At 39.4% G+C, this 14,286-nt stretch overlaps 1 protein-coding gene across 1 annotated transcript in view; it reads right to left on the bottom strand.

Moving 5' to 3' along the window:
* Positions 1-13,861, bottom strand: part of SLC12A2 (solute carrier family 12 member 2) — a 52,569-nt gene extending 38,708 nt beyond the window's left edge. Inside the window, exon 1 of the mRNA XM_005429516.2 lies at positions 13,718-13,861. Coding sequence (XP_005429573.1) covers positions 13,718-13,861 — 144 coding nt within the window. The remainder of the gene's footprint in view (positions 1-13,717) is intronic.
* Between the last annotated feature and the right edge of the window lie 425 nt (positions 13,862-14,286).

The following is a 14,286-nucleotide window of genomic DNA, read 5'->3' as shown; positions in this document are numbered from 1 at the left end:
TCTACTCTTGATATATTAGTACCAGATACATCCTCAGCACAGGGTTCAGAGGAAATATTTCTTTTTCTGTTATGAACGGTGACATCCATAAGCTCTTATTATCAGCAGTAAGTATACAAACCAGATTTTTAAAAACAGATTATGTCAACCTTATCCAAAGGTCAGTAGCACAGACTCATGCCAGTGCTTCTCCCACTGATGTGGAATTATTAAATTCTCATAGAAACAGATACACCTGCAACACATCTGGTGATCCTGTAAGGCACAAGCCTTCTGCTGTTATGCAGAATCATGATCAGTTTCCAGATCATCACCTTTAACAGTTTACTCTCTTAAAGTGTATATTATATTGCCTCCAGAAGGGATTACAATTTAAAAAAAGACACCTTATGTATTTTATATATATAAAATATTTTTTCGTGTGTGTGTGTGTATATGTATTATATACTGTATTATATACACTAAACAGAGGACAAATAGAAACCTGACCAGGAGTTACCCAGTTTGCTGAACTGCAGCTTTCCTGGGTAGAACTAATGGGCTGTAATTCTTGGGAGATTTGCACAGCCTTTGACCAGATGAATCTATTGATTGCTGATTATTTGTATTCAGGCACTCAAGCCAAATCAAGTAGTGGCATGTAATCATTTGGAGTGGTAAGAAGAACAGCGAGGACCAAAAAGAGAATTACAATGCTGCTACATTTCAGAAATGCTGACCTGCCTGAACCAGAACTAAGAAAATGTCTCCTACTCAAGCCTGAGGTTCATGCCAGAAGAGGATGAGCTGACCACCTACCCTGCACCAATAGCTTAGAAGTGCAGAATAAAATGTAAAAATCCCTCTAAGCATTAATATACCCCTTTATGACTTCTTTCATATGTGGGGAGGAAACACAGAGAAAAAAGATGCATTAAAACAAGGGGCAGATTATAAACATGTTCATAACCGTGCCAGAACCTCCAATCAAGCATGAGACAGTACAACCACTTATTACTTGTTCATATAAAACCCATTCTTATTCCTCACAGAAAACCACCACATTATACTTGGAACAAACTCTATTTTAAACCATTACATAAAGGAGTCACATTCAAATTATCTAAACAATTTTTAAGCTTTGGCCAAAAAAACTTGCCAACATTAGATAACATCTTCCGCTATTACAACAACACGCATCATGTCTGTAATAAGAAATAACAAAATTGTTCTCTGAGAAGACTGGTCAGGAAGGATCAAGGAAGGGTAGGAGGAATCTTTATCTTCATATCTTAAAACAGTGAAATGTGAATAAAGTGGTTAATGCCTTTTTTTTTTTTAACAAGCTTGGAGTTTGCTGCAAGTTCAGGTTTGGTAAGAAGGTGGAGAAATATCTTTGTATCTGGTCTAAGAAAGGATCACATACTTAATCATGTGAGCATGGCAGGCAAAGTATTGGTAAAACCTGCACACATCACCAATGTGACCCCCAAATGTCATCCCAAAACCTCAACCACCATGTGGCAGCTACACATTTTCCTGTAGTGCTCAAACAAGCCCACAGCTCAGCCTGCTGTGTTCTGGGGAGGAGACAGATAATGGGTCACAAATGGTATTCTGAGTTATCAGTTACCAGATCAGCTCCAAGACACTGCACACTGTGAACACAGGCAAGTTTTGTTCTGTATGTCTCGTCTCTCCACACCGTGCAATATTTCTTAGGAAAACATTTTGAGGCACAAGCAAAATGTAATAACTGAAAGGTTATTCCTGGTTATCAGTGCTGGTGGGTGCCCAATAAAGCAGCACTGAGAACAGATATTACAGAGTGTGGGCACAATGGAATTTCACTCCAGAAGGCTCCAAGTTCAGCCCTCTAAGGCGATATTAAGAAAGAACCACTGTGGTCTCAGCTGTAAATCAAGCAGGCGTAGTATTTTTCATGCTCGTGTTCATGAGGAAACAATGCTTCTACTCAAGTCAGACACTGAATGGAAAAAACTGCCCTAGCACTATTTTAGAACAGCCAATACATGCACGATAAGATCTTCATAAACAGTAAAAAACACTAACACACTGTGGATTTGGAGGGGGTGTAATAGAAGGGGAAAGAAAAGGGGACTTAGCATTTCAGACCATAAACAACCTTATTAACGCAATTCTTAAAACAAAATGATTAATCCAAAAATAGTCATGGTGTTCATTTGCATTGTTAAGGGAAAAATAAGGTATATTTACAAGCTGACAATTCTATCACACACTGACAGGACTTCACACAAGAAACAGTTAATTTCTGCTCCTACACAGATAATCTACTATTTCATCTCCAGTGTTGGATCATAACAATAAGTTATTTGTGACAAACTGTGAATAGCCTCCACATCTACTAGACATAGATTAGTAATGAGAAAATACTTGATATTCTGGTAGAGGAGATCTGAGATTTTTCACAAACAGCCTGTAATACACTGATGAATCAAAAAGTTCGGTGAAAATTGCTTTATTTAAGAGTTCTTAATAGTGGTGTATGTCATGCAGCGTATTTTTTTTTTTTTTTTTGTGGTGAAGTTATCCAAATCCCATCTTAATGGCAACATAGTTGGGCTATGTTGCACTGTATGAGGTAATACCAGAATAAACACACATGAAGTCTTGTTTCTTTTCAAGAATCACAACTTGGAAGCCACAAGTAAAGGGCAGGACCACCAGCAAGTCTGTACGTAAAACTATTTTCTGGATCTCCAGGCAGACTGCTGTCACTGTGAACTGCCTGATTTGGTGTGTTCCGAGTAGTCCTTGACTTCTTTAGCTAATCCTTCCCACTGCTATTAGTCCTGTGCAAAAACAGGAGGCCAGAGAAGCACCTCAGACTACAGCATTTAACTGCTTTTCCCATTCCTCAAGTTTGGCCAGTTACAGATTTAGCACATGCCATGTAATATGAGGCTCTTCTCACACAATCTCTCTAGAAAGGCTTCACAACAGCAGCTTCTTCTCATCTTGGCAGGACGCAGCACTGAAGCTGGTTTCAACAGTTTATATTATCATAATGCTAAAAATCAAGAGCCTAATCTTTTCAAGCTGCAGCTTCTGCAAAGAAATATAAAAATGGCCTTCCACTACATCAAATCAAGCTGCTTAAAACTGCTTTGTACCTGCATTCCAAATTCTGATACTATATCCTGATACATACTTTATTCTGATTACATACCTATATTCTGATAATGAGCTCAGTAAGTTCTCTCATGCTTACTGAGAACAGAAAAAAAAATAAAGGAAGCTACCCTGAGAACCATCTTTGCCCAAAGAGTAGTGACAGAACAATTCTGTGCTCATACATCTTCTGCAGTCCTTCACTGTTGCTCACAGCTCTACTGCAACCTGTTCACTAGCCCTTACAACCACCATTTCTTGTTTCCATCTCCCAAAGGTTAATTTTGTAGGCATTGCCATTTTAAGATGCTCCTTATTTTGTGGAAGGGAAGAAGTAGTAAAATGTATTGATCCAGATGCAGCAGGCCATCTGTCTCAGAGGAAGAACCATTATTTGGAGAGATTATACTCCCATATATCCCAACTCCAGTCCTGCACACTATTAAGACTATGGCTACAAAACCTATTTTTTTCAAAATTAACACAGTTCAAAACATACATGAATAAAGAGCTCATAAACATTTGCTTTGCTTTTTTTTCTTTCCTAATTAAAGGATACTTTAGCCAGAGCACAGACATAGTAAAAATGACAGAATAAGAAAGCTACCAAGTTACATAAGAATTACTAGACATTTTGCCTCAAATGATGGTAACACTTCAAAGGATTTTTAAACACTACCAAAGATCTTTTCCTTCAAAGAGCAAATGAACTTTTGGACTCCAGCTCCCACCACCTGTGACACTTCCAAGGAGCTGAATAAAAGACTTTAGAAGTGCTAAATGTATTTCATGCATAGAATAACTATGAATAATAGAATAATCCTGCTGCTATGGTGTTTACCTCTTATATAACAGAACTTTTGAAAACAGTCTGTACTGGTACAAGTGTGATGCTGTTTGATAAAGAATAAATAATAAGCTAGGTATTAAATGCTGCCTGAAGGACACCAAGCCGTACCAAATGCATCTGTTCTTTAAACATTACTTTTGCAGCATGTTAATGTTTGTAATCATAAAATTCCCAGTTTTTGTCTACAAGTCAGTTTGATAAGCTGTTTTTATCTCTTACTGCTTTATCCACAGTTGTAAAAGAGATCAAGAGGACTGAGCTTCCTTTCCAAAACACCTAAAGCTCCACTGAATGGTTTTAATCATATTGTTGCCCAGGGACACCAGTCAGTCTTATGATAAGTCCTTTATCAAGAAAAGCCTTGAATTTGGTTGCCTGAGATTCCAGGTAGTGAAATACTTAAATACACAGGAGGGAATAGAAGTTTTCACCAGTCTTTGACCCAGGCTAGCGACACCCAGTACTGTCTGTAACCATTTTTTCAGGAAACCACTTCTCAAGAGGGATACTATTTCTAACTTTGCTTGTAAACTACAAATCACAGTGAGTTTTTAACACTAAACTTGGAAAACAGCTCTGCCAAGTCTGACAGTTTTCAAGTGGTTTTTATTCCTGTAAGGGAAACAAACAACTCCAAAGGGAGGAAGTACCACTGGTAATAACTTTTAAAAAAATCTCACTCTATGGAACGTTCTCTTAAAAAACAACCTGACTGGTCAGTATTTTGTAAACTAGTCCTGCTCTGCTGGAAGAAGGATGGTGTCTGGTATGGAAGCTAAGAACAACTCTCAACTAATGCCTTGTAACTGGCCTCATACTGATGAAAGCAATGAAAGTGTAAATTCTAAAACAGACGTAACAATCTGAATCTTTGGTAATTAAGACAGGGCTACCCCTCACTTAGAAACTGCTACTCAGAAAGCCAGTATCTTCCACAGAACACCTGGAGCAACTGACAGATTTCTGATTATTTATTATTAAAAACAGTTAACCATGCTAATGAAAAAGATTCAGATGCTCAGGTTTTTCAGGAGTTAATGGAAAGCTTGTCTGATCATCATTGCTCCCAGGGGGGAAGAAAACCCAGTCAGGTAACACACAGAAAAGAAAACATGGCACAAAGACATGTTCAAGACATCTAAGTCTGCCTAACACCTTCTTAGCACTTTCTTCAAAGAACTAACTCAAAAAATGAATACTATCAGGGAACAATGACTAGTCATTGCTGTTGACAGCAGTTCAGAAATTTCAGCAGTCATATTAGGTATTTTACTACTTGGTTATGAAACAGGAATGAATTATAAATTCTATTAGCAAATTTGCCATAATTCCCACTCCAGTGTCTTTACATTCATAACTTTAAAAAGCCTACCAAGCCATTAAATGGCATCCAGAAGTTACCTAGAACAGCAGGAGATAAATTGCCCAGATGAAACACAGTCAGTTCTTAAACCTCAGGATTCCATGGATTCAAACATAAACAGCTTACAATCACTGGTTACTCACCTCAATCAAAGGAAATCCTTTGTAGGTTTGCAGCCAAGAGACCAAAACTTAAGTGCTTTGACTATATTACTTTCTCTACAATTATACATTTAAAATATAGTAGCAAATGCCTTTGGCATCCACTTCCAGAGATTTTAAAAGAGATTGCATCAAACACTGAACATAAATGTTATCTTAAGCTGAAATTAAAGAGTGTTGTACTGTGATTGCAGCAGAGCAATTTTAAACAGAAGAAATTTATAGTTGCAATTAACATGTCAGCTGAAGGATTAGCTATGTGTCTCTGCCATCAGCTTGTATTTCTGTCTTGCACACTGCTTTTAATAGAGAAACACTAAACAGTGTGGTTTTTTATGTGCGTGCACATATATATTGTATATATAATGATTTAAAAAGCCATTTTTACTTTAATTATTTTAAAGGGATAATCATCCACTCATCCCCCAGCTCTTCCATGTAGTATGATGTATTAACTAAGTTAGCAAGACTTAATCAGGAAACTTACTCAGGATTTACAACTAAGCTGAAATCAATTGCCTTTCTTTCAAGGTGGTATACTTACAAATAAAGAGATTTATTTATGAAGATTAGCACTACTTTAATGTCTTACTTGAACACAGTTTTCTTGACAAAACTCTAAGCTTATTACATGAAGGCTACATCCCTCTGAAGCAGTTTTGACATGGGATAAAGCAGCAAAGTTTTGTCGACATGTACAGGTATGCAAGACCAGTATCCTACCAGAAATATAAATAATATTTGCTTTCCCCCCCTAGCATAAACATTAATTAAAGAATGAGAGCACTCTGCAAAACAAAGAAAACTTCCCCACATCTTTACATCTCGATTCATACATCCCTGCTAAGCACAGGAAGGTGTGAAAATTCTGGGCAAGCTGATCATGAAAATTAGAAACAATCAAGAAAATGCCTTTGTTCAGTAGCTTTGCAGTGTGGAAAACCCAAATGCTTATGAACTGCACTCCCAGAAATTTTGTAGCTAAAATAAGGCCTTCCTGCCAAAAAACCAAACTTCCCCCCCAAAAAAAGCCCAAATTTCCTTTTCCAGTCTCTCCAGTTCTGGTTAACAGAAAGCTGCAGGAAGTATGAATTCCTGCACAAGTGTAGGGGCAACCAAACCCTTAAGTTTAAGGGAAAGAATCTTCTTCACACCTCAAGAATGCACCTTCATTTCTGCACTGATGTTACGACCCTTCCCAGAACCACCACTGCACTCTGAATGATCTACGGAAGTAATTATTCCTTACTGTGCACTGACTGCAATATTCCTTTGGATATCCATTGTCCTGGAAGGAGTAACCACACTTCACAGGAGAAGTGGATCCAGGCTCTGAACATGGGCAGTTTTCACATGAGTATCTGAAACACAGAAGCCTGATACACCCCAGGATGAAGCAGATGCAGCACTTGATTGCATAAGAGCTGAAGTAAATCCAATTAGGAAGCCTCCTGAAGAGAAGTTTAGCATATTCAAGTGTAGTCCAAGAAATACAATGTTCTGCTATTAAGTACAAAAGAGAATCCATTTCAGTCTTGTCAAGAAGTTGTTTTGGACACATCAGATTTCCAAGTCATCATAGTTTAACTCCAGCAGCCCAGCCTCAAGCAGCCACTCACTCATTCCTCCACCAGCAGGACTGGGGAGAGAAATGAAGAGTAAAAATTCACAGGTTGAGGTGAAGACAGTTCAACAGTGAAAGCAAAAGCCACACACACAGAAGCAAAGCAAAACAAGGAATTAATGCCCCGCTTCCCATGGCTGGGCAGCGCCCTCCAGGAGAGCAGGGTCCCATGACACCAGAGTGACTTGGGAAGAGAAACACCATCGCTCCCAATGTCCCCTTCCTCCTTCTCCTCCCGCTTTTTATACTGAGAACGATGTCACATGGCCTGGAACATCCCTTGGATCAATCTGGGTCACTGTCCTGGTTGTGTCCCCTCCCATGCACCCCCAGCCTCCTCACCAGCGTGGCCACAGGAGGAGCAGGAAAGGCCTTGGCTCTGTGCAGGTCATGCCCAGCAAAAAGAAAAACATTTCTGAATTACCAACCCTGTGCCCAGCACAGATCCAAAACAGAACTTCACACCAGCTACTGGGAAGGAAATAAACTCTACCTCAGCCAAAACCAGCACACAAGTCATCTATTCTCCACCCCAAAATGAAGGTTAATTTGAGGCATTCTCGCTCTTGTCAGCTTTGGGTTTTCATCTACTTCTGAAAAACATGGTGCACTTTCTATTCAAGAAGTAGGAAACAGGAGCAAATGACTCTACGCAGCAATAGTAAAACCCTAATAAAACATCCCATTTCTTTAAGAAGCCTAACTCCAACATAGCAAGTTCCTGAAAAATTACATTTTACCTGTTGGCTTACCACAGACTAAAAAGCCCATTGAAGTAACCCTAAAAAAAAAAAAAAAACCCTAAAAAAAATCATTTAAAGTACCACCTGAATTTTTAATGTAATTTTCTGAAGCGGTGAATGCAGCTACAGCACAGCCCTGAGCCAGAAGTGAGCAGGCTGGTATGTTCACACAGAAAAGCACTCACTGGCACAGCACCACATTTCAGCCAAAGTTGCCAAACTGCTTACAGTTCAAAAGCAGTATTACTCAGAACAGTCTCAGGAGTCTCTGTCATGCAGACTGATAGACCAAGTTGAGTAGCATCATAGTTCCTTCACAGCTGAAACAGACACAGCTACTTTCTTTGAATTTAAAAAAAAACCCAAACAACTTAATCATCTGAAGTAGGAGCAGTGGATTCAAAGAAGGGAAGTTAACTAACAAAATGCAGATGCAAGAGATATCCCCTCTTATTAAAATGGAACTTTAATTTTTTTTAGGATTTCTTTACTCTTTTTGTCACCTCATCCTTAAATCAGTCACGTTTACAAGGCACAATACATCCAAGGTTATTTTTTATGCATAAATGAAATGTCAGTAAGTTTGTCAGGTATAATCAGTAGGGTGAAGTGCAGAAATAAATCAAAGATCACACTGGATTTAAACTGCAAAAACTGGATAGCTCCCAAAACTCTGAAAGGCAAATGATTTGAAGTCAATTAATTAAAAAAATTCTTAATTGAGACCAATGACCATAGTGTGATTGCTATTATCTATACCAAGAAGTGGTGAAAATGGGTTTGGGGTTGCTCATGAATGAGTATTATATGAGGCTTTAGGAAAAAATCTGAAGAATTCAATAGAAGATGTAGTACAGTGGTTTAAAATTACTTCAAGATACTGATCTTGCCAAGCTCCTCCCCTGCAAGAATGTCCTTCAAGAATGAAAATCATTTGACATCTAATCAAGTACAGTACCAAAAGAGAAAAAAGTTAATCTGAATATAAATTCTGCAGCCTTCCTCTTTAACCAGCTCTGAAACAGTCCACTGGCAGTGTGACACTTTTTTGTAATGCTAATAAAGAGAAAAAAAGGAAGTGTGAATTTCATCTTTATATCCCTACTGAAGTTTTACTCTGTGCTATACACATTATTTGTACAGTAGCACGTGTATATAAAATTTTAAAGCAAATTAATATATTTATATTAGTACTGCACACTCAAACGTTTTTATTGATGCCAGTGTGCAGTGAGAAGACTGAGGAGAACCCTTAAGTATTGGATCAGGGAACTGAATCACCACATGCAGTACAAGATTTTGCAGCTGAGGGGGTGTAGACTTTCTGTAAACCAGATCAGATCTGTATCAGATCCAACTAAGATCTGTGACAGCAAAAAGTTCACTCCTTTCAGCAGCAGTCCACACTTGTGCTGTGAGCTATATCAGCTCCTAAAGGTTCAGTTATTTCCAGCTTCCCCGGGACATGGGGGGAAAAAAAAGGTAGAAAGAACAATATTAGCAGTTTGCTGAACACAGGTCATGTTTTTTATCATTCCATGGGTGTTCTGGACTAAAGACTTATTAAAGATTCAAGAGGAAACATGCATCAAGCAACATAAAAATACAAATTATACAAGGTCTTTATAAAATACAACCCCTGGAACACTAATATTATTTACTGCTGCAAACAGAGCAGTACACTCATTTTTTCCTTGATAAAAATAGTTGTGCTTAAGTGGGGTATCAGGGTAAGTAAAGTGAGGATTCTTGACACAGGCTGAAAAAGCATAAAAACATTCCTCTGCACGGTGCAAGTAAAGCCTCACTGAGTACAGGTGCACTAAGGTCACTGCTGTTTAAAAGTGATGAAAGAACAGTTACCAATTATAGGCTTCTGGGACACACAACAGCACTGAGACCAAGACTAAGAGAGCTTCCCTTGTTTAATTTTAGTACAGTGAACTTCAGAAAGAAGATTCAAATTCTGCTCACATATATGAAGGACAGTAAGAAGGAAATGTAATTTAAATTAAAAATAACTGAAGAGACTGAAGAAAGAAAGAGACTGTAGACAAGATTCAGCAAGGTGGTGCAATAAAAACCATCTGCAAGAGGGTCTCAATCTTCTGTGAGAGGGAAGGAAGGAGCTCTTACATAACAGGGTCAGCTAGCTTGATATCCTACAATCATCTTTTGGCCTTTTATGCATGTTTAGCTGAGTTCTGCTTTTATTACAGGCTAAGCAAACATAAACCACAAACTGAAAGAAAATACAACTAAACAAATATTAGAGATGCAGGAGTTGTTCAACATTCTCAAGACAGATTACATTTTTGTTAGAAAGCAGTGCCATACACAGACCTTTTTACTGTGCTTATGTTAAACATTTGAAGTCATCAGGTCAGAGAAAAAATTGCAGCATTTGAGAAAATACTTAACAAAGCCCGAAAGACAACTGAAAACAATTAGAGTCATCCAACTTGAGCAAAAACAAACAAACAAAAACCCCTCAATTTGTATCACGACTACCAGTAACTGCCTTTTTTCTTACACCTGTCTCCAAATTCAAATGACAGGTGCACAGATTTTTGTGTGGGAAGAAGCAAAGCACACTTGTGTTTTTAAATACCGTGGGATTTCTTTTTGTTTTGATTAGTAATTTGATCCTGATGGGGATGGGGTGAAGGTGATGTAAGGATCTCCCTCTGAGATCAGTACCTTACCCTGCCAGTGCTCCCGGTGAGTGTTTAACAGCAGAGCAGAGCTGCCAGCAGAGGGCTTGGTTCGCACCACATCCACTCACCACAGCTGCGAGGGACTGCACAAAGATCCAATCAGAACCACTCATACACAGCGAGATCTAGTCTTAAGGGAAAAAAAAAAACCATAACCTCCCAAAATCACTCAATTCTATACAGAAAAATCCTAAATTATTTCAGTGGGTTACAGAGTGCAGGTCTGAATACCCAACATTATACACTTGTCAGAACAGTAAGGTCTGTGATATTATGACATAGTATTGATACACTGAGAGGCACAAAGGCATGTGCAGTATTTCTGCAGGCTGTATCTTTATGTAGAGATGAAGCTGACCCAAGAAAAGCTGTAAGACGGGAAAAAAAATTAAGAAAAGAACACTTTTAATCTTCCCATGGTCTGAAGACAGATCACCCTCAAGAGGGCAGGGGACACCACTGCAAGAAAAGCCTGCATGTCATGGTATGCTGACTTCCCTCCCACTTTTTTGCTAATAAACATCCTCTCACCTCAGCATCTAAGGAGAGCAGAGATCCTGCAACACATTCTCTTCACAAGCCAGCAACTGCAACAGCATCACCAGATTCTCTCTCTCATCTCTCTAAAGCAGAGAGAAATCAATACATACCAACTAGGTAAGGAACAGATTGATCACCTTAGCTATCTGCAGTCAATGACATACTAAGACAAGAGCCCTCACCTGGAGTTCAATATGATCAACCAAGAGCACTGTTATGCAATTCATCCACCTCAGAGTACTGCAGCATCACCCAGCTGTGTTTCCACAGCCTGCTTCAAGAACAATCCCTTTTCCACGAGAAAAGCCACTGCTGGAATGACCACACAAACACCTATCCCACCAGGGCTGCAGGACAAACCCCTTGGAAATGGGATCCCCCCAGTACAAGTGTGTGTCTTCCTCAAACAGCCACTCTTCTTCCAACACTGCTTTTCTGCGAGAACAGAATCAGTAGAAGTGTTAGACAGATGAAGCTTCTAAACAAAGCTCAAGGAAAAGAAAAAATCTGCTCTATATTGGGCACTGGCATCAACAACACTCCAACGTTGCCTCACATTTATCTACTTATTAAAAGCAAACGGAATAGCAGGAACTCTAACTGCTGGATAAAATAGCTGCATTCAAAGCAGTGAACCATACCGCTGGTTAACAGCTTTGGATCACTCTTTACAGAAAGTATCTGCCACTCTTGATGCACTGGGTCAAGAGCAGAGGCACAACAATAGGCTGTGCAAACTTTATGTAAGGGTGCTAGGATGTACCAGCTGCCTTGCACAGACATGCTGTACCTGATAAATTGGTACAAAACCCACAGCTAAAGAGCAAGGTTAATTCTTCAAGTCTCTTTCCCAAATGCACAGCATTATTCAAAGCCCCCTGGCAACATTAAAAAAAAAAGCACAACAGCTTTGAGAACATCTTCCACATAAAAGTACAGAACCGTCTTGATTTAAAAGTTATCGGGGCTCTGTGTCCACAAAACAAGTACATAATCAGAGATGGGATGTACTTCATACTCCCGTGAGATTGACATGAGATTGCCAGGAATGTAGGTATCCAATGCTATTAGCATGCACAACACACCCTTATTAAAAGCTTTTGTGTTCACAGCTTTATCTGGAAAGTGTTTTGCTAAGTTGGAAGCAAAAATAATGGGTTCCCTTCTTCTTATAAGCCTAAGTATCTGCTAACACCTTAATTGCTTTGGACATTAAAACATCCTGCGACAGAAAACTTGAGTTACTCCACTGAACTTCAACTTAAAATTCTGAAGTTTATACCATGACCTTTTTAATACCAAATTCAACCAGATTTCCATATTCCACCCCAATATTTATCTGATGGGAGGAGGGGCCCGAGCAGACAGGGCATGTCTTTAAAAAAAGAAGTATCTTCACATGTACATCTATCCACACTGCAGAACGAATTAATGACACTTAAGAAATTAATAATTTGACTTAATTAATGCTCACTATGAAACAGTTTTGATAATGATCCTGCAATTAGGTTGTCTACCACTCCTCTATGCCATAGACTACAAAGAAAATTCCTTACTATTAATTTCTTCTTAATAAAGGAATTACAATTTTAGAAATTGTAGTTCCAGAACATGTTATATTCTGCACTGAAATATCTTAATGGCATCAAAGAGCTTTCCACAGTGCTGCAACATTAACGCACTGAAAATGCCATCTGCCAACCTTAGAAATTTGAGAAATGTTCTGCTTACAATGCTGAATATCCAACACCCGGTCATCCCATCATGGACCAGGAGTCAGAAATTTGGGGGAGCAGGACAGGACAGAAAACCAGTGTGGTTTCACATGTACTACATGCACACATACATGTATTTTATTTATAGTTTACCTAAGTCCAAACACCTGCAGAAATTGTCAATTTCGATTTCATACTAACTTAGAATCAGACCACAGATCATCATTTAGCTCCAACAAAAGGGGACCTGGAAGGCAGGAGTAATTTGAAGTGATGGTTAGTAATTAAAATCTGACATCACATCTCAGATGTCACAAACAAGTATCTTTTCTTGTTTGTGATCTATCTATCACAAACAATACACCAACCAGTTATTTCTACTGGAGCTATTCCACAGTCAAGTGTCAAAAATACACTTAAACGATCACCAACACTCCCTAAAAAACCCCCATATATGAGTGCTGATGCACTGAGCAGCCTAATAATGGTGTGAAACAAGTAAACCTGGAAAGAACACACCTTTCCTCATGGAACTCCACCTATAAGGAGTGAAAAGTGGGATGCAAAAAAAAGTTGTGGAAACAAAATATTCACTTCCTTGGAATGTGGCCCATGCGTTTCTTTATTTCCCTAAACCCAGCAGAAAGACCTCACTCAAAACACAGGCTCCTGAGCACAGCCATCCACCAATTTTCAAATGGAGGAAAACAGCACTGGCAGTTAATCCTTATCTGGAGTTAGTTTAGTGATGATAGTTTCAAAAAAAAAAGTCTAGGAAATTAATTCTACGTTCAGCTAAAGCTGGTCTTCTAGCCAAGCCAGCCTGCAATGCAAAGAAGGCTCTCACTGTCAACTCGTCTCAAATAACACACGGACTCGTAGTCCAAAATAGAAAAAAGCTTCAGACGCACAGCTCCGAAATGTTTCAAGCCTTGACGGCGGCGCAGGAGGCACCGGGAGGTCTCGCTCAGGATCTGTGCCTGGGCAGATCCAGCAGCATCCGATCCGGATCCCATCGGATCCAGCGGGCTCTGCCTCGGCGCCGCAGAGACAAACCTCCGGCCGCTACCAAAGCAAGCGCATCCTTATTTATTTACTTTTTTTTTTTGTTTTCAGCGTCTCTACCAAATGTTTTCACTTCCCTTCCCAGACTGATTCCCCACGGCGAGCCCCCGAATCAATAATCTATCCGAATCAGTACCCTATCTGCTGGAGGCGATTTGGAAGTGGAAAACCTGTAAGAGATCCCCGCTCGGTGACGGGGAGAACAGACCTACGGCTCCAAGTACCTCTCCCACTGGGTGACCATCTCCCAAAAGCACGTGTGGGGGGGGATGGATACCACTGCGTCACGAAAAGACACAAAAAAAAGATATATATAACAGAACTGAGACGCAAGCTATGCACCCGCGCTATTTGCGCCTGCTCGAGGCTCGGCGAG

Source organism: Geospiza fortis, unplaced genomic scaffold, assembly GCF_000277835.1.
Source record: "Geospiza fortis unplaced genomic scaffold, GeoFor_1.0 scaffold1199, whole genome shotgun sequence".
Classification (NCBI taxonomy): Eukaryota; Metazoa; Chordata; class Aves; order Passeriformes; family Thraupidae; genus Geospiza; species Geospiza fortis.
This window is presented reverse-complemented; position numbering and strand designations above follow the sequence as displayed.